Genomic DNA, 25,340 nt, shown 5'->3' with positions numbered 1-25,340 from the left:
GGCAACAAATTTTTTGGTATCCTTATTATAGATAGCCTCTAAGAAGACCTTACCTTTTTTTCTGTGACTTATCTGCATGTGTCCTGCTCTGCATGACATGCTTGTTGGTGCTTGCTCTAAAATCAGCTACTGCCAGTCCTTCATGGTTGTCAATAAACTTAGCAAGGAGTACTGACAAACCTCTGTGAAAATGTTGTTTAGGTTTGATTTGTTCAAGTTGCTGTGTGAATTCTGTTAGTTCTCTTGTGTTTTTTGTCTGATGTCTTCTGCATGCCTTTTTCATGTAAATGAGAAGTGAAATTCCTTAACTATTAAAAAACCCCCAACTTTATTATCTGCAGTTGATAGTATTGTAGGGGTAAAAAAATCCTAAGAACATTTCAATTATTTGAAGTCCAAAAATTGTAGTCCATGAGAGACAGAACATAAAATGAAGAAACAATCTAAACAGATAAGGCAGACATTCCAAAAACTCTTTAGATACCTGGGGTGCTGTCAGCCCTAAAAGCTTTTTGAAGGACTGTGCAGTGTTAGGCAAAAACTAGTATGAGAAAAATCAGACACATCCCAAGACCCACCCAGAATACTGGCAACTTAAATTAGGGCCAGGTGCAATCTGCAGGCAGCCTAATATGACCCTGAAAGGAACCACTGTGGGTGTGAGTTACTGTGCAGATATGACAAGCACAGTGAATTCTTTCCTGGTATCACTTAACTTGCACTGTTAGATGATGTGCTAGTACTACTGCTGTGGAACATTTGGGAGCTGAAGTAAATTTTGTCACTAGAAATACAGACTTGGAGAGTTAGTATACTTTGCAGTCACATGTGTTATTTTGTTTAGTTCCTCTTTCAAGCATGTCTGACTGAATAGGCCAGTCTACAAAGGAACTTTTTTTAAATTGGAGTTGTCATTCCACCTGTTTACCACGCCCTGATTACATTAGAATCTGTTTTCTGACTTTTGCTGCCTAATGTTTTCCTAAAATACTCAGATTTACCTTTTTTTTTTTGTTTTTTTTTAAACGCTGATCTTTATTTGTTCTAGGTTGTCTTGTCAAAGTTTGTTAGGCAAATGGGAGATCTACTTCCTTCCACAATATACATCCCATACTTGAAAATGCTGCGGGGACTGGCTAGTGGGCCTCAGTGTGCTCATTACTGCTTTAGTTTGCTAAAAGTCAATGGCAGTAGTCATGGTAAGAGAAGTGACACTTCAGCTTTCTCAACTCCTTTTCTTTCAAAAAGTGCAAAGACTCATTTGAGATCAATTGTGGCCTCGTAGTTTTAACATTTCATTATTAGTACAAAGATGAAATTGGAAGGCTTTGCCTGAAAGTGTAAAAAACCCCTGACAGATAAGGTAATTAGATGTCTGAGCATCTTAGCAAGCAATTCACATCGTGAAATAATGCTTTTTTAAAAAAAGAACCCCATGTCTTAACACCATAAGAAATGCAGAATGTCAGTGTTGCTTATTATAAAATAAAAAATAAGTAATGTCTTAAAGTTAGCTGTATTTACAAAATATACAATGTACCTTTCCTGGGCTGACTTTGTTCAGAAGCATTTTGTTCAGATAGAATTATAATAACACTTTGTCAAAGTAAGAGATGCTGGTCAGTCCTGTGTTTTGCCTTCATTTTGCATTGGTCAAATTGTAAAAAAAACCCCTACTTTGAAGATACAAATAATGCTGCAAAGATTCTAATTCATAAAACAGAAAACTTACTTGTACTGGTTTTTCATATTAGCACCTTTCTGTCTCAATTAAAAAAACAATAAGCACAGAAAAATCCCCAAACCTAAATGATTAGTTTTAGAAACAATAACTTTTCTTTGAACTTTACTTGTTCCTTTACATAAGAAAGTTTTCCTTTTAAATTTAGCTACCCTGCTTTTCACCTTGTGAAAGAGTAGAAAGAAAATCTTATCTTCTGTTTGTCATTTTTCTAGCGGAAAACATCCAAGGAGCAGGTGGCAGTCCTGTCTCCTGGGAGCATTTCTTCCACTCTTTGATGCTTTATCATGAGCACCTAAGGAAAGACTTGCCAAGTGCAGACAGTGTCCAGTATCGTCACCTGCCTCTCCGAGGCATCACACAGAAAGAACAGGATGGATTAATTGCATTTTTACAGCTGACCACTGTCATAGTCAATTGGGTAAGTAACCTTTTGTTTGGTTTTCTTTATTAACACTTTTTTTCCTTGCAAATGATCATCATTCAGTGAAGTTCTGCTTGATCAAAAGGGAACGTAAGTAAAATTTACCTAGCAGTTGTCATTTTGTTAGTGAACTCCAAAAGTACGGGAAGCACCAGGAATAACTGTAATGATCAAACATACAGCGTGGGTGAAGCAGAAAGAAATCATGCCTATTCCTGTGTTCCTGGTTGCTGATTTTCTAGCTTCCTTGACACTGGTGGTGGTAATGGAGATGTCTTTCAGAAGTAAGGTATATTCACTGTGAATCACTGTGGAGTAGGAAAGTTCTTTGTCTTTATTTATGAGTTTGAAAAAGCAAAAGTAATAGTTGAATTCAAAAGGAAGCGGTAGAATTTTGGCAAAGAATCTGTGAAACTTGCCTCCAGGGTTATGATTTCAAATGTCCCCAAACCAAGGGTTTAAAATGTTTTGAATGAATTGACTGGAGGAGGATTCCTGGAGAGTAAAACTGGAATGCATAATTTTGCATTGTGAATTGTCTGTGTAGTTCTGAATAGCGTAGAATTCTGCTTTTAAGTACCCACCAGACTCTGCAGCCTAAAAGTTCTTTGATACAGTGAGATAGCCTTGGTTTTGCTGACACAAACACAAAACAGATCAGTGAAACTAAATATGTTGTTTTTAAAAAATCATCTTTGGTGGTTATGAGAATGGGTGATCCTGTGTGAGCTGTGATGTCAGCATTGGATGTGCATTGGAAAAGGGAACTCCTAAAACTAATATTTCATGGCACCATGGAATCATAATCTGGAATGAAGATAAGTTTGTTCTAAGGATGCAGGAAATTACCATTTGATGAGGGTAGAGGCTTGTTCCTGTCCAGTGGTTCATCTCAGAGTCTCTAGTGAGCTTACATAAGCAATGATCATGTTCATAGACTAAAACAAATTTATGTAAGCTCCTAGCAAATGTCCAAATGCAGTGTGAGTTCATAGAAATATACAGAGACAGGAATGTATAGAAAGTTTGTAATAGAAATATTAATAAAATCCGTCTGCTTGTGGTTGATGAAGCTGTCTAGAGTGTAAGTACTTAAAGACTAATTCCAGGAATGCGTCTCTACAAAAAAAAAAGTGGGTTGTTATAAGAAGCTTGTATTATCCAAACAATTTTTCTGTGTGGATAGGCACAATTTTAGTACTTGTGAGTCTTTATACTTGGCTCTTTGTGTAACTAAAATCGTTGGCTTTGATATTGTCTGCCATTCTTTTGATATTTTGTGACCTTTCAAGTACAAAGCAGAGTCTTTGGTACCGAACTGTGAATTAGAGATTGCAAGACATGAAAAAACTTCAAAGTAATAATCTGCAGTTGTGTTTTCTGTTGAACTCCATAGAGTGAGAATGCTCGTTTGGCCCTTTGTGAGCATCCTCAGTGGACACCAGTAGTGGTCATTCTGGGGCTTCTGCAGTGCAGCATTCCTCCCATTTTGAAAGCAGAGCTATTAGAAACTCTTACTGCTTTTGGAAGATCTCCTGAAATAGCTGCTTCACTCTGGCAATCCCTGGAATATACACAGGTATTTTAGGATTTTCAGTGCTTAGAACTATAGCATCCTAGTTTGTTGAAATTGCCTGTAGTGTATTTGAAATAGTGTTGCATTTCCTCCTAAGTTTTCTTTTTGCCATTGTTGATTTCCCGCCCCCCCAGTTAATACTTTGGAATTATTTTGAAAATGACAGTATCACCTCAGAGATCTCATTGGTTGTGCTTATTTTACATAAATATAGGTTTCCTAACAGACAGTCCTGTTTGAACTGCAACTGCTGTCTTATTTTTAATTGCTAATAAGAGACCCTGGCAATAATGACATCTCACTGCCTTTGCTTCCTAATTTATGATATTCCTTAAAATATACTGTTTTAAGAAATAATGAGGAAAATGTCTTTCCCCTACCCAATATAAGACAAAAATCATTAAAGTGAAAGCATTTCTGCCCTTTGTTTCATGTAACAATAAACATGATGCAGATCTTGGAGGATGTAAAGCTGGAAGCACACGAGTGTCAAAAATACAATCTAGCCTCTCAGATAGAGAAATCTTTTCTTTTTTAAGAGAATTTGTAAAACCTCTTCTTAAATCTGAAATATGATGAGTATCTTTTACTCCTGATAGAAATGAAGACACACTTTGATTATGTGAATTGTGTTGTTGGATTTAATTTCTCTTTCTGTTTTGAAGATACTGCAAACTGTGAGAAGTCCAAGCCAGAGACAAGCAATTGGTATTGAGGTAAGAGTTTCCCTGTACCTAGGCAGCCTCTCTGACTGTCTGCATACGTGTTTGGGAAATATTTGCAGAGGCTGTGTCTACTGCTGTGTCCATGGGAAACCTTTCTGATAGGTGCTGTTGTTTCACTGCTTTGTCATTTACTTTCAAGCCTGCTTGTAATTTCTGGAAAATTTTATCTATTTTTGCATCTAGTGCAGCTTCATACTAGTAACAGAACAGCAACTAAACCCTGAAATCCCTCATGAGCATTTCTTACTAAGATTTTCCTAAATTGGACTCACTTTTGTTACATCTTGGTACAGCTCACTTTGCTTCTAACAACAGTGGCAAATAAAAGCAGAGTATATAGATGTTGAGGCAGATCTTCTAGTAGCTCAGAAATGAATGAGTGTGTATTGCTGAACTGAAATAACAGTACTGATGCCCTGCTGCTGTTGCTCTGTTTGTGGTGTATCTTAGACAAAAATTCTGTTAAGTTGATTCACTGTAAAGTAATTTGCAGATGATGCTATTACATTATTTGTTCTCACGTGTTTCTTCCTCCCCCAAAATCCATGATTTGTCTCCTTCTGTTTTTGCTGTCCTTCTGGGAAGGTTGAACTGAATGAGATTGAGTCCAGATGTGAGGAATATCCTTTAACTCGTGCCTTCTGTCGACTCATCAGCACGCTAGTGGAAAGCTCATTCCCAGCTAATTTGGGAGCAGGTCTCCGCCCTCCAGGTTTTGATCCCTATCTCCAGTTCCTCAGGGATTCTGTGTTTCTCCGATTCCGCACCAGAGCTTACCGCAGAGCTGCTGAAAAAGTAAATTTCTGTTTGAAAATATTCTTTTTCTTAGGATGTAGTTGTTGATGTGGCTTAGATCTGTTTGAGAAAGCTGTGCAAGTTAATGCAGCAAAAGTAACCCAGAGCACTTCATAGTGTTTTGATTTTATAAGCGGGTGATATTTTTACTCATGGGTCAGGATGTACTTTGAAGAAACTTGTGTAAAGTAACTTTTTTTAAAAGTTTGTATTCCTAAATGTCAATTTGCTATACAGGGTTCTGCAAGTCTACTACATGGCTAATGACTTCTGAACATTGTGTGTCCAAATCTACAAGTCAGATTTGTCCTTTTCTCAGTATTACTTCACAAAATATTTCTGAATTTGGCTTCGTTTTCCAATACTTCTGGATGAAAGCACATGCTAAACTGTATCCTGGAAGCTAGCTATTCATTATGTATTCTTAGCTGTATACCTAATAAAAAATCCTTATTGCTTATAGTTTCAATAGCCTAATATGTATATTGTATAATGGAGCCTAAAACAGTTAATAAGTCTGTTTCAGTGTTGCATTTCACTTCAAAACGAAAGCTTGGCCTTTCAAATTTTTTGACATGATGACTTACAGTGTTGTTGGCATGACTGTCTAATTTTGAAATACTCGCCATACTTCTGATCCAGTACATCACTGCACTGCGTGTTGTGTTCTTTGTCATCTTGGTCATGTTGCTGCAGTGTCAGTCTTGGTCTGTGTATGATTTTTTTTCTTTGTTTTGTGATTATCTGCAGTGGGAAGTAGCTGAGGTAGTGCTCGAAGTGTTTTACAAATTATTGCGGGACTACGAGCCTCAACTTGAAGACTTTGTGGACCAATATGTGGAGTTACAAGGTTAACTTGTTCATTTGTTCACTGATCACAGAATTGTAACTTGGTTTACTCTGTTGCTCTTCACCTCTATCTTGGGATCTTGTTAATATTGCAAATAAGCTGGTGGAAAGCTAGACCAAGACTTTAAGATAGGAAGATGTTTAAAAAATTTCCACATAGTATTGAGATCTGCATTGCCGACTCAGTAGGGCTTCATGTACACTATTTCCTACTTCCCTGTCTCTACTAGGAGGATAACTTCTGTCTCTTCCAATTCTGATTTGGTTGAAGGGCAATATTTGTTGCTTAAACAGCACCTTGGTTTTGGCTTGTTCCTCTGGACTTCTTTAGTCTATATCTAAATCACCACTATTTGTAGGGTTAATTTAAAGATATATCCCTATATCCGAGATATCCTTTACTATTAATAGTATTGATGTATTAATTATTCAGAGCAGACAGTAGCAGTAGAATTGTCATCTGAAGCCATTTAATTGTGAACAACTATTCTTTAAAAGGCTAAGGTAGATGACAGTTGCCCCATTATAAGAAATCTAAGGCTTATTTGGGCTCTAAATTTTTTTTCTTAATACAGAGTTTCTTAGTGTGAATTCCATCTTGATGCCTGTGGGTTTTCTTGTGGCAGTGCAGCGACAACCACTTCTTAATTGAAAACAGCTTTGGAGTTGGAATGCCTCTGTGTCTCATGTTTTGACAAAGAGTACTTGGCAGCATAAGCGGCTTAGAGAATTTGTTAGCTCGTTCCTGTCCTCAGCTAGTCCTTCAACTTGTCTAATTATTTGTGTTGGAGAAATGGGTTAATCTAGTTTTGAGCAGATGTGTTTCTTGGACAGATTCAGTATGTGGCTCTGCAGTGGCATGGTGTTTTTTGGTGTGTGACCAAGTGGCACACACGGAATGAATGGAAGAATGGCACTTTTAAAGCTGATACCCAAACTGTACCCTTGTTGTTACTTGCATATTAAAAAAGATTCTTACTGTTTTCCTGCTTTTATCTACCACAACTTATGAAGAGTCTAGGTAAACTAGAAGCATTTAGTCTTTTGTTTAATACCATGAAGTCTTTGCATTTGAGGCTAGTAGTTTCATTTTTGCATACATTGTTGCAACAGTTGTGGGAATTTATCCCTACGCTGTGAGCACAGTGGACATTGTCTCTGAGTGCTGGAAATGCTTTTTCCCTTATCCAGGGTCTTCATGCAGGTTGGGGGCTATGTAAAGTTTTTCCAGTTTCTTTTTGGTCAGATCTACTTGGGAAAAGCCTTAACTGGTTAAATTTGAAATTGTGCTATTATATACTGAAAAGTAATGGTAATTACCATTGCAACTCTTCCCAAACTTCTAAAATTAACTCAATGGCTTCTATATAAAGAAAATATCGGAAAAAATTGTTCCAAATGTGTTGCTTAGAGCCATGGGGTCTGTTAAGTAGCTTATGCTAGTTTGAATAATGAAATTTTTTTATAAGAGATTATTTTTGTGTTCCCTCTTCTGTCTTTAGGAGAAGAAATAATAGCATATAAACCACCTGGATTCAATTTGATGTATCATCTGTTGAATGAGTCCCCAATGCTGGAACTTTGCCTTAGTTTGCTTGAAGAAGGGGTTAAACAGCTTGATACTTATGCTCCGTTTCCTGGTATGTGCCTAGAACTCATTTTTTATATGAAATTAAAATGTAGAGTATATAAATGTAGGATTTAAAGCTAACAGTGCATATCTGTAACTTGATGTTGTATCTCTTGCATATAAAAATTGTGTTTTGGGGGAAGTTTTCCTACTGGTAAACAACTGGCAGGATTTTTTTTCTTGGTGCAAGGCTTGATGAATGACATTTATGAATGTAGTCTATGTAGCTGTTCATTTTTGTTTCTAATGTTCTTTGTGCACTGCAGGGAAGAAGCATTTAGAGAAAGCTGTACAGTATTGCCTTGCACTTCTAAACTTAACCCTGCAGAAGGAGAATATTTTTATGGATCTGTTACGGGAGAGCCACCTTTCCCTTATTGTCACACCACTGGAGCAGCTGCTTCAAGGAATCAATCCTCGCACTAAAAAGGCAGATCATGTGGTGAATATAGCTAGGTATGTGCACAGTACTGAGAAGGGAGGAGTTCTGGGCACAAAAGTGTTTGGTTCCTGGATCTTTTGTTAGTTTTACTAGCCAGTGCTTCTCTTTACACAGATCATCTCTTGAATTTTTTCTTTCATAGGGGGAGATGTCTTCACAGGTGGTATGATCTGTGATTGAAATCTATATTCACAGTTTTTCCTTCTGAATCTTCCCCCTCTCACAGTTTCTTCCTGGCTACCTTATGTGCAATGATTCATTTGCATATAATTTCCATTTTTCCCCAGACTTCAGTTTTCATAGTGGGAAAGTTAAATTCATTTGGTTGCTGTTGGCCATGTTTTACAGTATTGTTCCTTACTTACTGTATTAAATGCCTGCAAGCAGTTGTGTTAACTTATGCTGCGGTGTTTAATGTAGATTTTGGATAAAAAAAAGTGTTTAAAATTCCAGGAAAGGTTATTATCACTACTCAGCCTACTCATCTCTCCCAATGGAGGAGCATTAAGTGTTTCATGTAGAGTGAAATTTTGTTTGAAGCTTTAATGTTATCTCATGTAATTTGATTTCTGGTTCTAGTTCTAAATGTTGTTTAATTTCTTATCTGTGTGTTACCATCTTGAAAAGGTAGAATTCTCAACAATTTCACTACAACAATCTTGTGTGTTTGAAGGTATCTTTACCATGGAAACAGCAATCCTGAACTGGCTTTTGAAAGTGCCAAGATTTTGTGCTGTATTTCTGATAATTCCAACATCCAGATAAAACTAGTTGGTGATTTCACACATGATCAGGTAAGTATCTGTTTCTTTGCATCTGGAAAGAGAAACTTACGGAGAAATACTGGGGCTTCATAACATTTCTTTAAAGGACAGATTCCTAGATCAACTACATTAAAACTATATTTTGTCTTATATCTACCCACTTACAAAAAGTCTTACTGTGACATTGGAAAAACACTTTTTTCTTTAATTGAAAAAAGCAAAATCATGAATGTTTTCAAGAAGGCAAAGGATAATTTTGTGACTTGATTCTCACAGATTGAAGACTACAATTTAGCATGTAACAGATAACAGATTTTTTTCTGTTCAGTGGCTAATTGCTAGCCTTTTCCTAGAAGAGCTATGATTCTTAACTCTTGCTTATTAAGTAGGTTATATAATTTTTGTCTAGAGCATCTGTCAACTTACTTGAAGGGAATTATGAAAAATATTTGGTTTAGTACTCTTAAAATTTAATTGTCTTCATTTCCATCCTTCCATTGCTGAATACAGAGTATTAGCCAGAAGCTGATGGCTGGATTTGTGGAATGTTTAGACAATGAAGATGCAGAAGAATTAATTAATCCAGATGAGGGTATGTAAAAGGCTTCTTAAAATGGCTTAAACAGTTGTCTTTTGCAAGGAATGAGATTAATGAAGGAGGTGTAAAAAGAGCTTTCAAGTCAGGAGACAATCTTCCTCTGTTTTCTGTGGAATTGTACCTTTAACAGAATGAAAAGCACCAATGTTTTGTTAAGATATGTCCACAGTATAATGAGCCAACCACAAGCTGAGTCTATTTTCAGAAGACAAGTATTTAACATTGCTTTGGATATATTATTTAGAGCTATATTAATAGTAATTTGGAGTTTTGGTCTTGCATCCCTTTGCACTAATGTAAGTTCATCCCTTAACATTCTTTGTTGAACTTGAAGACTCTGAGGATTATTCTGTTAAATTGATTTTTTTTCTTCATTATTCACCACATTTGCTTTTTCTCCTGTTTTTTTTTTCTAATCAAGAGCTGGAGCCTGAAAAGAAGCGGGCACAAATCCATCATGAAACAAGGATCCATATTCTGAATCTCCTTATCACCTCTCTTGAGTGCAGTCCTCCCAGTCTTGCTCTCTATCTCTTGGGATTTGAACTAAAGAAACCTGTCAGCACCACAAATTTGCAAGATCCAGGTATGAAGAGGAGAGGTTTATCTGCCATTTAATCAGTTCTGTTACCAACACTGAGAATATTTATTTGAAAACTCACGGGGTAAAGCAGTTCCTCTTCAGTTTAAGAATAAGAAAACAGGCTTTGAAAGTGTTTGAAAGTAGTGAAACATTAATGTATTTTCCATTTAATGCAGCATAGTTATGTCCCCAGTACAAAGAAATTGATTTGATGATCCAGGTGGTACCTACATATGACAACATGTGAATCTACAAAACAGATTGTCAGTTTGAACTAGTTCTACTGCTTGGCTGTCCTGTCCCTCCTCAAACTCCGGTTAAAATTAATTATAGGGGAGAAAACCAGGGGTTTTTTTAACGTTGTAGAGGAAAACTTTTAAGAATGTGTGGGGTTTCATTCTAGTGCTAGTAATATATGAATATATTTATATGTTAGTAACATAAATACATTTGTTTTAATATATGTGAGACAAGGCAAAATTTAGAAATATCACTTCTGTTGCTTTAAAGTTGAATTGGTAAGAATAATAGTGTGCTACTATGTGTCTTGATTGCCTCCTCAGTTTCTAACTTGTGTTGTACAAAACAGACTGAGCAACTCCAGCAGAGATGGTCAGGGAGCTGGATTACTCAGCCTATGAGGAGATAGCTGAGGGAGGTCTGGAAAAGAGAAGAGCTTTCAGGGGACCTAATAGAAGTCTTTGAATACCTACAAACACAATAATGTGAGGATAAAACCAGACTCTTCAGAGGAGTGTGGCAGGAAGATAAGAGGCAGTGGGTCTAAATTGAAACAAGAGAGGCTCAAATTTGATATAGGAGAAACCTTTTCACCAGAAGACAGTGAAGCAGGTTGGCTAGAGAGGTCATGCAGTCTTCATGCTTGAAGTTTTCAAGACCCAACTGTATAAAGCCATGAACAATGGTTTGATATCATAACCGAGCAGTAGTTTGGTGTTGACATGTCATGGTGTCCCTCCTAGTCTGAAATACAAGATTATTTCTCAGCTGTTTTAAAGGATGTTTTATATAAACAAATTTGAACAGACATTCAGTAATTTGATATTAGTTATTTAGAGAAGAATATTTCTCATTATCTATAGGTTTGTACTGGATGCTATGGCCCAGCAGTTTTTAGTTCTTCATAGTTCTAAATGGAGAGTAGATAGGACTTGAACTTTATTTCTTTGGATATTTTGAAATTCAGTAGTTACACAATACAGGTAACTGATCTGCACCCACGCAGTTTTACAGGGTATGATATGTTAGGTCAATGATGAGGAAATTTGTCTCAAAGGCATGAGAGAACCTTGCCCACATCTTTCAATTATCTTGTTAATAATGTGAAGAAATAAAGACTGTGAGACATTTACCTCAAGATAATAATTTCCTGCTAAAGCATAAATTATACATGTTCAAACAGAGAAGATTATTTCCCCTGTAAGAACTGTGGTTATTGATGCTTTTATTGCTTCAGGACTTCTTTCTGGGTCGATTAAAGAATTAATTGGCTAAAAGAAGAATTCAAAAAGACAGGAGTTTGACTTCAGTATTAAAATATTCTCCCTATTCACCTTGGTTGCAGTGTCAGGTGCCTTTAGGGGCATTAGTCATATAATGGCTGTATTTTTAAAATAAGATAGGAATTACTTCAAGCTGTTATTTGAAATTGTCAAATGGCTATTCCATTAAAAGAGTAAAAGCAAGAATTCAAATATATTCACCAGCATCTCAAAAGCCTACAGACAGGTGTAAATGTTTTCATTAGATTTTTGCTGAAACATGGTTCCTTCTTTGATTTTAAGTAATGGTGGTAAAACTTTGCCATATGTTTTTGCTGCAGCTCTGTGGAGCAGTATAGTGCAGCACAAGGTATCTGAACAGTTTATGTTTTGTATTTCTGTGTACTAACCTACATTTGCTATGGAGCAAAGTAAGATCAAGAACGTCAAGTTATTTTTCTATTTTCAGGTGTCTTGGGTTGCCCACGGACTTGCCTTCATGCTATATTGAACATACTGGAGAAGGGTACTGAAACAAGGAATGGGCCTACAGCAGTTCGGGAATCTCCCCATCTTGCAGAGCTCTGTTACCAGGTATTCTTTGTATTTTCTATTTGCATATACTGAAAGTAGGCTCTAAATAAAATTAGCTACTTCTTGGTTGGTGAACACAGATGGTTGATGACTCTGATAAGTTTCATTTTTAAAATGCATATGTCAGTTTTTTTATCTATTGAACTATTTCAATTTTACTTTCTTCTGTTTGCAAAAATCCGATCCTGTAGTGTCATAGAAATCAAAGAGTCTGCACTCGTGTCAGAAACCTGGAATCAGGACATACTTATAGAACTAAACCTAAATATTTTTGGTCAACTTTAAAGTCCATTGTGACAATGTGCCAATTTTTTTGTTTGTTTTTAACATTTTGGAAAAGTAGTTTGAGAGCAAGTAACATATAATTCCTAATAAGCCAGTGAAGTTTTCTGCTTTATTCTGTAGCCATGACAGAAGTACACATGTATGGCTGAGGGGGTGTGATAGGAGGGACAGCTAAGTTAGACAGATGTGCGAGGTAGCTGATGTTTGCATTTAAATCATAGGATCATATGATTACACACTTGTATCATGTTGAAAATCCACGGGCTCTAGAAAGTATTTACACGTTATTAAATGCAAAAGGCAATTCTGTAAAAGCAGGGAAAATTTACTACATTTCCTGGCTTGGTGGATGTGCAGAAAGAAAATTATACTAATTTTTAAGTGAGCTGAACAAACAGGCTTATCAAGCATCATGTTGAGAACAAGTAACTATTGTGATGTAGTCTTTTAATATCATAATTCAACAGCTGTTACAAATATGTTCAACTTCGGAGAAAGCTGATGGAAAACTTACTGTATATACTGGTAATATTGTGTGAGCAGTAAACCAGTATTATGCTTCTTTTGATTTGGTGGTTGGTTTGTTTTTAAAATAAATTCCATACATGGATATCTACTGTTTTTGATTGTCAGGTGATCTATCAGTTGTGTGCATGCTCTGACACTTCTGGTCCAACTATGAGATATCTGAGGACCAGTCAGGATTTCTTATTCACTCAGCTTCAGTACTTGCCATTTTCTGTCAAAGGTAATTTTTATTCTGTGATAAGATTGTGCATGTTTAAAATTCAACGCATTCTTTGACTCCCTAGGAATGAAAGAAGAAACACAGGTAGCATTATTAAACTGAATTAATTGCAGGCTCAGCTAATCTTTTAAGTCTGCAAAGATTGAACTCTCTCTGCTTAAGAACTTCAGATCATTAGTGCTGAACTTTCGGAACAGAGTGTTATCTTTGGAATGCACCAAGTCTCCACAAGTACATCCCAATCTATAACCCAATTATTGTTGTAGTTTTGTTATATTATGCTACAAAAGAAAAAATAAATTGAAAAGTAAGAGTGTTATAAAAAAACATGTGAATAGAAGGCTGATTGTTGTAACCACCTATATCTTCCCTTTCTTTGAATAAAGCACTTTTAAGCTAATAGGTATGTTTTATATTTCGAATCAATATTTTTCAGGTGTCTTAAACTGAATAAATGTACTTACTCACTTTATCAGATGCTTGACCATCAATCTCTTGTTCAGTGACAGTAAACTTAGCATTCAGATACATGTACCCAGCATGTGTAAAGTGCTGTAGGTGATTCTTATAAAACTTAGGAATGTAAATTAGATTAATATAGAATATGAAGATTCCAGGACACTTCTGTTCCAGTCTCACCAATCTGGATTAAAGCTATAGTTCACTTGGGTTAATTTCTGGTTATTTTCACTGAAATTGTAACTGACCCTATTTGCTTATGAAGCACTGTAGTCTCCACAATGACTCTTATTATAGGTTGTGTCCACATTTGTTGTGTATGTGTATATGCTTAATTGCATCTGTGTATATGATTTGTTTTCAAAATAACCACATGTTCATTTATTGGCTTTTGTCAGATCTCTGTCTTTTTGTCCCTTAAACATTTGGTAAGCAAATAATAAATAATGGCATCCTCTAAAAGCTTTCTCAAATGAAAAATGCTTTCCTTAGAGTAAGTAATATTATTTAGTCTCCATTTTATAAGTGTTGCCTTATCCCCATCCAGAACATGAGATTTCAACACTGAACCAAATGTCTTGGCTAATGAAGACTGCAGCTATAGAAATGCGAGTGACATCGCTGAACCGCCAGCGCTCCCACACACAGAGACTGCTGCATCTGCTGCTCGATGACATGCCTGTGAAACCATACTTGGGTAAGAGGAGCTAACTGTGAGGCTAAATAGCCTGGAATAAATGGAGTGTCAGAGGCTGCATTTGAATTCTTTTCTTTACAAGCTGTGTGACAGCCCGTTTGTGATATCAGGTGTGGAATTGTCACTGGAGAGATGGGAAGAAAGATGATGGTGGTTGTAGACTCCAAAGAAATCAAGTCATCTTTCTGTTTGTTGCAGATAAAAAAATTAAAGGTAGTTTGAGGAGGAGAGGGGAATGTTAAAATTTAAGAGATTAAAAAAATAATTAAAATTGTATAATAATTTATTTTGAGCTGCCGTTCAGAATCGTTTCAATCTAGAGAAGGTTGAGGGTCTTTCATGGTAAACAGTTTTAGACAAAGTTTTTCAGTCTTAATGTTTGTCACAAGCTCTCAACCCTCTGTCATGGAAGATAGGAACTACAGGTCAATTTTGCTTTTAACATTATAAAGTTGTGAAAATGATATTTCATCCCAATGTGGTGTAAAATGCAGTGTTAAATAAGAAGGCAAGATTTCAGAGTTTTAGAACAGGGCAGAAGTAAATCAAGAAAAATAAAACCAAATGGCAATAGAACTCTTTACAAGAAGAAAGTAGAATAAATTGAAGATATTTTAACAGGCTACTGCAGTATGGTGTTTTCTCTTATCAGCTTGAATACTTCATCCTTGTGGGGATCTGAGTATGGGAAACTGTTCAGATACCCTACTCATTTTTGAGTGTACATCCAGCTGCATTGTACATACTGGAGGGTGGGGTGTCTTTTTAGGCATTTCTAGTACTTTCTGATCTGTATATGATAACTGGATAGCTTTTATGAGATAAGTATTGTTTTAGTTTTATTAACAATTCAAGGGTGTATTGTATTAGGAGACTTTCATGTGAAAGGTTTATTGGGTTATCACTATGCTCTTTCACTGTTAATAAATTAGGTCATATTTTTCACTTAGTTTTTTTTGTTTGTAACTTATTTATTATGCTTTATTACCTTCAGCTGATGGTGAAGGAGGGATGGAAGACGAAAGTCGATCAGTCAGTGGATTTCTCCATTTTGACACTGCTTCCAAAGGTAACCATTATGACTGTTGATTATTTGTCAGTAAAGTTTATCTGATCCTGACAGGCAGGAAGGCCACCTCCAAAAGAGACACTATGGAAAAGAAAGTAATAGCTGTTCTAAACAGCAGTAATACATGAAACAATTTTATTTCGTGTGGAGAAAAAAAGAAATTATAGAACCTTGATATTTAGAGTGAGTGAAAAATACTGAACTGGAAAGGCTGCTCAAAGAGTGTCTTTAATTATCTCTGCAAGGATGAAATGGTAGAGTGGCAGTCTATAAAATTTATTGCTAACAGTAGAAACAGTGAGACTGTTGTTAAAACTGAACGTACTTGTATTTTCATTGCAAAGAATGTAAGTCCCACATAAATGAGTTCAGATTCCTTATGGTTTTTCAATAAAAAACTTCAATTGTTATAATTGAAAACCAGCCTTGTTTCATTTAGGAGAAAAAATTAGTCTTGTCTTTGTAAATATTAGATGATATGCATATATAACAGGAGAACAATACAATAGAAGACCTATTGAGAATTTAAGGCTTTAGAAAGTCTTTTTAAACCTGTTATATAGATTGATAGCACTTTCTGAAGTTTTGATGCTTTCTGTTGAAACTTTACCTATTAACATGCAGATTTAGATTTACCAAGGAAAATTAGACTCTTTTTGTCAATTTTTTTTCCCCTTGATACTTCTGAATACAATTTGAATTGATTTACGTTTCCAGTACGCAGAAAGATCTTAAGCATCCTGGATTCAATTGACTTCAGTCAGGACATTCCAGAGCCTTTACAACTGGATTTTTTTGACCGGGCTCAGATTGAGCAAGTCATTGCTAATTGTGAGCACAAGAATGCACGTGGGCAAGTGGTCTGCAATGTCAAGGTGTGTAGTGGTCTTTGTTTTTAACTTGCATGTGCTATTTTGTATCTTAATCATAAAAATAATTAAGTCAGTGTATTAATAATACTTTGAAACTTGCTTTCACGTAAAAAGTGTATGTTTCAGATAGGTGCATAATTTATGCAAACTAATGATTAGTTTATTTCTTCTCCATTGCACAAACTGATTTCTCATTTGCAGTAGACAGATGCATCAGTTTAAGACACTTTCAGGAAATACTGTATGTCTTAATGTTTTTCCCATCTTGAAACACCCATGTGATGATGCTGCGTCTACCTTACATACTTTTTTTGTCACCAGTACACAGCTACCTACCACTAGATTTGTGTATGCAATAACATGTGCAACATTGTTGTGTACTGTGGTAGTTCTTGGAGGCTTTAAGACTGTGTCACATTATGATGAGTACTTGACAAGTATATGATAAATAGTCCTGAAAAATATGTGACCCTTAAAAATGAGTAAGACTTGTTTAAATCCCAGTCCATCTGCTGCATGTGTCACTACATAGCCATCTCCTAGATACTTTTAGGAGGTACGAATACATCTCCTTTGTCACTTACCCTAGTTTTGACTTAGACAGCATTAATTTTCTTCCTAGTATAGTGTTGTGGTTTGGATTTAGGATGAGAATAATGTTCCTCACACTTTGATCCTTTAGTTGTTCCTAAGCAGTATTTACTTAGTGATGGAATTTCCAGTTTCTCCTACCAACCCACCAGTGAGTAGGCTGTGGGCACAGGAAGCTGGGAGGAGACACAGCCAGGATAGCTGACCCAAAACTTGCCAAATTGATATTCTATCCCATATGAGATCATGCTCAGTGTATAAACTGAGGGGAAAGCTGGCTGTGGGCTGCTGCTCCAGAGCTGGCTGGGCAGCAGTTGGCAGGTAATGAGCAATTGCATTTGTGCATCACTTGTTTGTCTTATTTTAAATGTTACTGTAGAATGTTTTTGTATTATTCCCCCCGCTTTCCTTTTCTGTCCTATTAAGCTGTCTTCATCTCAACCCACAAATTTTACATTTTTTCCCTCCAGTTCTCTCCACTGGGGCAGGGAGTGAATAGCTGTGTGGTGTTTAGCTACCTGCCAGGTTAAACCTTATCATCGTTAAAGTTTAATTTTTAACTGTTAATTTCAGTACCTTCACAGAGTTCTGGTTGCAGAAGTCAATGCCCTTCAAGGAATGGCAGCAATAGGCCAGAGACCTTTACTGATGGAAGTGAGTATAGAAAAAGTTATCTACTGTTTTTTGTTGCTCTTGGTGGATTTCATCAAATCACCTGGCAAAAGCAGTAAGCTTTACTATAAAAGCTTGTGGATTTGAGTCCTAACAGAGAGTAATTCCTGAAGAAACGAAAAAATTAATAAGTTCCTTCTTACTGTACTGTTCTATAAACAGCAGGCCTGGAATCTGTCTTTTTCTTTAACCTCTTCCCTCACCATTAGTGATGACAATCACAGCTCCAACCCCACTGTACAGGAAGCAATTATATACTGATGTCAACAGCCACTCTTGACAAGTACAGTGTGTTCATCTTACAGCCAAGTTCATCTTGCCTTTCTCTCACAGGGGATGCCAATTTATTTCTCCTTTCTTCTACACAGATGTAGTTTCAGTGAACTCTGAGCTTAATTATTTTCTGAGTTTCCTGCCATCTTTTAAATTTAGTTGAAATCGGTTAAATGGATGCAAAGAATAGAGGAGAAATAAAATTACTAAATGGGAAAAAAGGCACAAATAGATTTTTCATAGCTGTTTTTATTTCAATTTTAAAGTGCTAGAAAAGAATTTTCTTGGTCAATTTTTTTTCCTATGAGATTGAGACATTCATGATGAAAGGCCCTGTGAAAAGCAGCTCAGAAATTGAATGGGCTACCTTGTTAAAGTAATAATAGCATCTTGTTTCTGATAAGCTGAAGACTTAACATTTTTTTCTGTAGATTGTTACTAATAGGTAAAATTGTCATCTTGAATTCTGAGGTTTTTTCTGCACACTTTAAATAAGTTTCTTTGTTGTGGGTGTTCAGGAGATCAACACAATCCTGCAGTACGTAGTGGAGCGGAACAAGCTGCTGCAGTGCCTCCATGCCAAGAGGCATGCTCTGGAGTCATGGAGACAGCTGGTGGAAATCATACTCACTGCCTGCCCCCAGGATCTCATCCAGGCTGAGGACAGGCAGCTGATTATCCGGGATCTGTTACAGGATGTGCATGACAAGGTAGTGCTCTACTGGAAATCAACCCTCTCCTTGGGCTTTGTTGCCAAAGCATCTTTGTTGCTGCATCTTTTTATGTGAAAATGCTGCAATTTTGATTGTAATCCAGAAAGATTTTGTCTGCCTTTAGTATTCCTTTTAGTTTTCTGATTGCTGCTGTGCTGAAGTTGGATAAACTCTGGACAGAGGGGATGCTCTGTATTCTTGTATTGCTGCTGTTGAACTGTGAACCATGTACAGCCAGATTTCAAATGTAGCCTTATTTGGGTTTTGTTTTTGTTACTTCCAGTATTTTTTTCTGTAGGAGTTATCTAAAAGCTATTCAGTGGGGTGCTGGTTTTGTTTTTTATGTGAACAAAATACAAAAAACGGGAAATAAGGGAGGCCTTCACTAGCTGAAGAAATTTCTTTCCTAAAATCTTTACAGAGAGGAAACTTGAGACTCTTAATTTTCTGTAACCCTTTAGTGAAGACTTCTATGAATTAAAAAAAAATATTGCTCTCTATTGAAAATAATTGAATTGCAGTTCAAAAATACTGCATTGCTTAAAAGGAAAGCTCCTTGAGTATTAGTGGTAAAGATACCAGATTTACCTTTTAAATAATAGAGTGAACAAAAATAGTACATGCAAACTTCTTGTGTTTTTCCACATTGTCTTAATGTTTCGTTAATGCTCAACCCTTTGAATTTTCTAAGTTGTACTTTCACATTTTTAAAGACAATAAAATAGCTCTAAAGCAGAGAAGGTGTTAGTTGTTCTTCCCCTAGCTTAGGTTTAGATATTTTACTAATAAAGCATCTCAAATGTCAACACATTTCTTCTCCTTCTGCCATCCTGATTTGATTATCAGCCCGCCTGGGATTTATGTAAAAAAAAAAAAAACCAACCAGAAGGCAAATGGTCTTCTCAATTAAAATGTGTTCAACTCAGTTTTCTGAACAAGTTTCTGACATTACTGATTTTGATGTGTTTTAAATAGTGTCATGTTAATGATATGCTTATGCATATATAAATTAAATAGCTGTGAGAGGCTAATTTAATTGCTTTAATAAGTAATGAAATTAGACACTCTTAAACATTTTTTTTTCCTTTTTTTGGTCTTCTTTCTTCTTCTGTATTAAGATCCTTGATGATGATGCAGCTCAGGAGTTGATGCCAGTGGTGGCAGGGGCTGTGTTCACCCTGACTGCCCACCTGAGCCAGTCTGTGAAAACGGAGCAGAAACAGCCACTTGCACTCCCTATGGCAGGACAATCCCAGTATGTCTTGATGTTGGATGGCTCTTTTACCTCATCACCTGGCTCTGAGAGCATATCCATGGGTTTTGCTTCCGTTGGTGACTCCTCCCTCCACATCATCTTAAGAAAGCTGCTGGATTTCATTTTGAAAACAGGTGTGTTGACTTTGGCAGGGTGTGTGCATGAATTCCAACTGTCAAGAGTAAAAGGATGGGCTGAGCTGCTTTCAGTTACTGAAGATATTTGTTACAGTCAGTTAGATTAATCTTACATGATTAGTATAGATGTAAGTGATGTTACTAACAAAAAAAGTTAGCAAACATTTTATTTTAGGAAATCTGAACAACAAACAGAAGAGAGATATGTAAATAACTGTAAAGAGAATTTCATACTGTCATTCTTTTGGAGCAGCATAAACTTGCTGAATTTACTCATAAATACACTTTTATGCAAACGGTAGAATTCCACCTTAAGAAATCTAGTTGTTTTATTTATTTCTGCCAGCGCTGCCATAGGAAGGTTAAATTAAGTGCGAGTGGAAGATGGTGTACTGGAATTTACATTTGTTTGGTTTTAACTGTGAATGTTTCTTGTTAACAGGTGGTGGCTTCCAGAGAGTAAGGACACACCTTTATGGATCACTGCTTTATTATTTGCAGATTGCCCAGAGACCAGATGAGCCAGACACTTTAGAAGCAGGTATGGTCCAACTGTATTTGGAAAAGAGCAAAAAAAAAAATTGTTATTAAACCCTGTATGGTACAGTTCCTGCATGCTGAGTTGTCTTCTGGAAATAGATGGAAAACATCTTGCTCCAAGAGCCTGTGAAATTAGTTGCTTATACTAAACAACGCAGATCTTATATTCTGACTTGTCTATCTACGTATGCATTCAACATGTATTGTTCTAGATGAGAATATTAAATTTCTGACCTCTAGCACTAAAGAGGGTGCTTCATTTGTGTCCATTTAAAGCTATGCATCATAGCTACAAGACTGTCAAAGGACTGGAGATTACTTGAAAATAACTGCTTTCAAGTAGGTCCAGCAGTAGAATTATATTGCCTTCACATCTTCGTGGACACTCATACCACAGTGATACTATTAAAAAAATCCCAAAAGAACAAAAAAAAACATTGCAAAGCAAAACACCAACCACACAAAAAACCTCAAACTCCGGGGATTATTTCATACCCTTTCTCTTCCTTTGTCTGAAGATCCCCCTAGGGGGGGGAAACAAACAGCAAAGCCTCACACAGACACCACCGCCACCCCCTCCCAAAAAAGTAGGCAAAAAATAAGCCAACCAGAATGTTATTTATCTAGGATTGTTTATGGTAAATATCACATTCTCTCTCTGAATGGCTTAAATACTTCAGTTGCTAGTGTTTCTAATAATTATTTAATCTTAGAGCTCAGACAGAGATTGAAAAAAAAAAATCTTGGTGCTAGTACCTGCATGCAGACTCTTACTTGGTCTGTGTTTTGAGCTACAGCAGTAAAAGACAAAAAATAAACTATGAATTTGTTATGACCCCTTTGTAGTTTATTACTGACTTCTAAGTTATCTTATTTACTTACCTCCAACTGAATGCTTTGCTTCCAGTGGAAGTTCATGGAATCATAGGTTGATTTGGGGTGGAAGGGACCTTTGAAATGATCTCACTTTAACTCCCTGCCATAGTCAGGGACACCAGATCCAGTTGTTCAAAGCCTCATCCAATCTGGCCTTGAACACCTCCAGTTTTAGGCCTATTAGTTTTTCTATGTAAGAAGTACCAAACATTTGACTTATTTTAAGCAGATTGTTTACAAGGCTGGTGTACATACACAGGCGCACACTTTTTGCTGTAGCTGGTCTGTGTGATATTAAAGAAAGAGAGGATTTGTAGAACATTTCCAGTAAATTAAAAAACCCTTGACCATTGTTTGGGTCATTTCTGTTGCAAGGTGGAGAGAATGCCCTGAAGGGCATAGCATCAGCTGTAGCTAAGCTAATGCTAAGCTCTCTGCTTTCAAATTTTTTCATTTTTTGTTTTATTTGCTTTTTACAGCTAAAAAATCTATGTGGGAACATTTGACAGCTCCTGAAGATGTGTTCAGTAAATTGCAACGGGAAAACATGGCAACTATTGAGAGTTATGGGGCAGCTCTGATGGAGGTGGTCTGTCGTGATGCTTGTGATGGCCATGAGATAGGCCGGGTAAATGAACCTATTCTTTCAAAATTACTGTTCTGTTTGTTTTAAAGAACATCGTACTTCTGTGCAGAGATGGGTAGTTTCATGGGATAGAACTAGAACATTTTTGCAGATACTTGACCTGTTTCATGTTTCTGTCCTCCCTCTCATCCTTCAAGCTGTTGAAAGTAGGGGAATATCTGCAAATTATTTTTTTTCTCAACAAGTCTCTGTGTCCTATTGTTTAAAAATAAGGGTAGAAAGCTCTGCTGCAAAAGATGTAGGTAGTTTATTTACTTACCAGTTTATTTACTCACCTTGGGAAGACCTGGTGACTTCATGATGAAGTAATTTCTGATAGTAGCTAGTGAATGGGAATCTAGTCAGAATTTAAAACTAATTTTAAATAGTAATTGTGCTTGAGGCAGTATTTCATTAAAATATTTTGGCTTAGTCGTTGGTCTACAATATCTGTAATGCTTTTTAAAACAATAGTAAAGGATTTTGATAATTGGCTTATACTATACTAGTATCAAGAAATCGTAAAATACTTTTCACATAAATTATTACAATTGTGGTGAAGAAATGCATTCTGCTTATAAGGAGCTGTTAAAAGAATCTTCTTGGCATTTCATAATTCTAGGTATTTATTAAAAATCTCATTGATCTTGTAGATTTAATTCTGTTCTGATTTGTTTGTTTTGTTTTTTTTCTTATTCCAGATGCTGGCATTGGCTTTACTTGATCACATTGTTTCAGTAGACAAGCAGCAGCAGTGGCTGTTGTATCTCTCCAATAGTGGCTACCTGAAGGTGCTTGTGGATAGCCTAGCAGATGATGATCTGGCTCTTCAGATCTTGCTCACACCTCAGCCCCCTTTGCTTAAGGCACTGTACACCTACGAATCCAAAATGGTAATAGTACTTCAGAAATTATTTTGTGATGTGGTGTTTATTTTTCAGTCAAAGTTGTTTGTCTGTGCTTTGTATTGATTGTACCCAGAGATATTAAGGAAACGTTCCTGTCTGACCATTCAGGAGCACTCTGGCAGTCAAACTTGCAGCACCAGAGATTTTAACTGCTGGGACCAAAGCCCCTTTGCAGTGAGCAACTCCAGTGACCAATAGGTGCCCCACTTGACTCCCTACATTCACCACACTCACACAGTCAGACCAGGTTTCCTTACCAGTTTGACCCCAGGTTTCCCAGGAAAGTCTCAGTTATCTGGACCCTTCAAATAATTAAATCACGGTGCAACAACAGAGTAAGAGCTCGAGTTGGTGCCTTGGAGGACAGTACCTGAACAAAGGAACCCTGGGTTTTTATACCCTCACAGTCTGTGTGAGTGAGTTTGGGGTCTTCCAGCTGAGTCCTCAGCTGCTGCTGTGTCTCTGAGTGTCCCCAGGCCAGTACCACAGCTCCCTCCTGCCCTTTGTTGTGCAAAGGGTTGCCACCAGTTACAGCCCCTTGCCTGGGCTCCTGCCACCCAGAGCTCTATCTGCAGCTCAAACTGCAGCTGCACCCTGAGCTACCTGCACTGAAGGTATTCCTTATGGATATTTTACAAAAATAGTATATTTGAAATGATGCTAAAATTAAGGAAGAAAGTAGACGTTACAAGCCTCCCTGTGCATCTCCAAAATGTAGCCCTCTCTGCTGTTCTGCAGGCATTCCTCACTCGAGTAGCTAAAAGTCAGCAAGGTGCATTAGAGCTGCTGCGCTCTGGGGTGATTGTGCGGCTGGCTCAGTGCCAAGTGTACGACATGCGACCCGAAACAGACCATCAGGGGTAAGTGCTGCTTCCCTGGCTGATGGAGACTTTATACACTTTTGGAAACACATCATGTCTTTTTACAGCCTCACATTTTTTGAGTAATGATTTGTGGGTTTATTCTTTGTGTGTGTGTTTCGTAAACTTACTAGTTCTGTTTAAAGCTACCTTTCATTGAGAGAAAACTTTCAAATAAGCAGCTGTGAGTTTGTACTTGCATGCCTATTACTTAGACTACATAAAAATTTATGTGGTGTTTTGGATAGAAATGATTAATATATATTATTAATATTTGAAAACCTGCTCACACTGTAAACTTATTTTGGGGACATTGTAGTTGGTGAAGTGCAGAGTTTTTCCTCCCCATAAAGAATTGAGAGAGCAGTGAATTAAATGCTATTTCAGAAATATTTTGTGATGTTTATAAAAAAAAAAATCACAGTTATATATTGCTTGGAAGTTTCTTGATGTGTTGCCATGTAAGTCATTGTGAGGTGACTGAGAGAAGATCTCAGAGAAGGAAAATCTATATTTAGGAGAAATCACCTTGGTTGACTTCAATCCTCAGTCCTCTGCTTTAAACTTACAGTTCTTAGTGACACACTGGGAGTTCAAACACTTCGGAAAAATTTAAGACTTAGACAAGGTACACTATTTGAAAGTTCCAATTAGATGTATAAGATTGTATAAAACTACAGGACATTTGTTGAGGACTGCATTTAACAGTTGCTTTAGAATTAAGCACAACTCTTCCTAAAATATTTGAGAATACTTACTTTTATATATCCGTTAGCAGGTATTGTATTTCTACAACAAAGTAGTCTGGTTTAGTGTAGTATAATAAAAAGAAGTAATTCTCCTCCCTTAAAAAAAAAAAAAAGGCAGCAGCTATGTATCATAAATGCCTTTTCAGTATAAACTCAGTTTAAGTCCAGACCTATTACTGAAACATGACTGGTTTTAGGTTCTTAAGAGTGATTGTAGGCTGAGGCTCTGCCTCTCTAGTGGACTTCACTCTTCATGTACCCTTTATCTTTTTCCCCCCCCTTATTTTTAAACCTCTGAAGAATGTATTCAATGAGAGATCCCCCAGTCTTCATTCCTGCTCCAGTGGAACGTTATCGCCAGATTCTTCTTCCAGCTCTTCAACTGTGCCAAGTGATCCTCACATCCAGCATGGCACAACACTTGCAAGCAGCAGGACAGGTAAGTTCCAAAGAATGCTAGGGCATCACTGCTGTTGCATATTTAAAGAAATTATATGTGCCTTTGCTGTGATAGTGTGCTTTTTCTTTTTAAATTCTATACTCACTGGTACGGGAGGTCTAAAATTCTTCAAAAGCAGTGCTTCTCTGCTCACTGTTAAATTTTGAGTAATTAATATTTTCTCTTTTTTTTCTTGTGGCACAGGTTTTGCAGTTTCTGATTTCCCATTCAGATACTATCCAGGCAATCCTGAGGTGTCAAGATGTTAGTGCTGGATCTCTCCAGGAGCTGGCCTCCCTGACAGGAATAATCAGCAAGGCAGCTTTGCCTGGTAGGAACTGCAGTTTTG

General features: G+C 36.8%; 1 protein-coding gene across 1 annotated transcript in view; it reads left to right on the top strand.

The window, feature by feature from the left end:
• NUP205 (nucleoporin 205) overlaps positions 1 to 25,340 on the top strand; it is a 46,691-nt gene that overhangs the window by 14,131 nt on the left and 7,220 nt on the right. The window contains exons 11-35 of the mRNA XM_085047310.1: positions 1,049 to 1,199; positions 1,957 to 2,162; positions 3,562 to 3,744; positions 4,407 to 4,457; positions 5,052 to 5,261; positions 6,012 to 6,111; positions 7,613 to 7,750; positions 8,007 to 8,196; positions 8,856 to 8,976; positions 9,457 to 9,538; positions 9,966 to 10,130; positions 12,099 to 12,223; positions 13,142 to 13,256; positions 14,263 to 14,412; positions 15,407 to 15,481; positions 16,199 to 16,356; positions 17,518 to 17,598; positions 18,408 to 18,599; positions 19,721 to 19,991; positions 20,437 to 20,535; positions 21,890 to 22,038; positions 22,737 to 22,928; positions 23,682 to 23,803; positions 24,853 to 24,991; positions 25,196 to 25,322. Of these exons, the coding sequence (XP_084903436.1) occupies positions 1,049 to 1,199; positions 1,957 to 2,162; positions 3,562 to 3,744; positions 4,407 to 4,457; positions 5,052 to 5,261; positions 6,012 to 6,111; positions 7,613 to 7,750; positions 8,007 to 8,196; positions 8,856 to 8,976; positions 9,457 to 9,538; positions 9,966 to 10,130; positions 12,099 to 12,223; positions 13,142 to 13,256; positions 14,263 to 14,412; positions 15,407 to 15,481; positions 16,199 to 16,356; positions 17,518 to 17,598; positions 18,408 to 18,599; positions 19,721 to 19,991; positions 20,437 to 20,535; positions 21,890 to 22,038; positions 22,737 to 22,928; positions 23,682 to 23,803; positions 24,853 to 24,991; positions 25,196 to 25,322 (3,592 nt within the window). The remainder of the gene's footprint in view (positions 1 to 1,048; positions 1,200 to 1,956; positions 2,163 to 3,561; positions 3,745 to 4,406; positions 4,458 to 5,051; positions 5,262 to 6,011; positions 6,112 to 7,612; positions 7,751 to 8,006; positions 8,197 to 8,855; positions 8,977 to 9,456; positions 9,539 to 9,965; positions 10,131 to 12,098; positions 12,224 to 13,141; positions 13,257 to 14,262; positions 14,413 to 15,406; positions 15,482 to 16,198; positions 16,357 to 17,517; positions 17,599 to 18,407; positions 18,600 to 19,720; positions 19,992 to 20,436; positions 20,536 to 21,889; positions 22,039 to 22,736; positions 22,929 to 23,681; positions 23,804 to 24,852; positions 24,992 to 25,195; positions 25,323 to 25,340) is intronic.

This window comes from Lichenostomus cassidix, chromosome 1Aa, assembly GCF_008360975.1.
Source record: "Lichenostomus cassidix isolate B80296 chromosome 1Aa, HeHo_3.0, whole genome shotgun sequence".
Lineage (NCBI taxonomy): Eukaryota > Metazoa > Chordata > Aves > Passeriformes > Meliphagidae > Lichenostomus > Lichenostomus cassidix.
The sequence above is the reverse complement of the archived record's forward strand: the minus strand, read 5'-3'. Positions and strand labels throughout refer to the sequence as shown.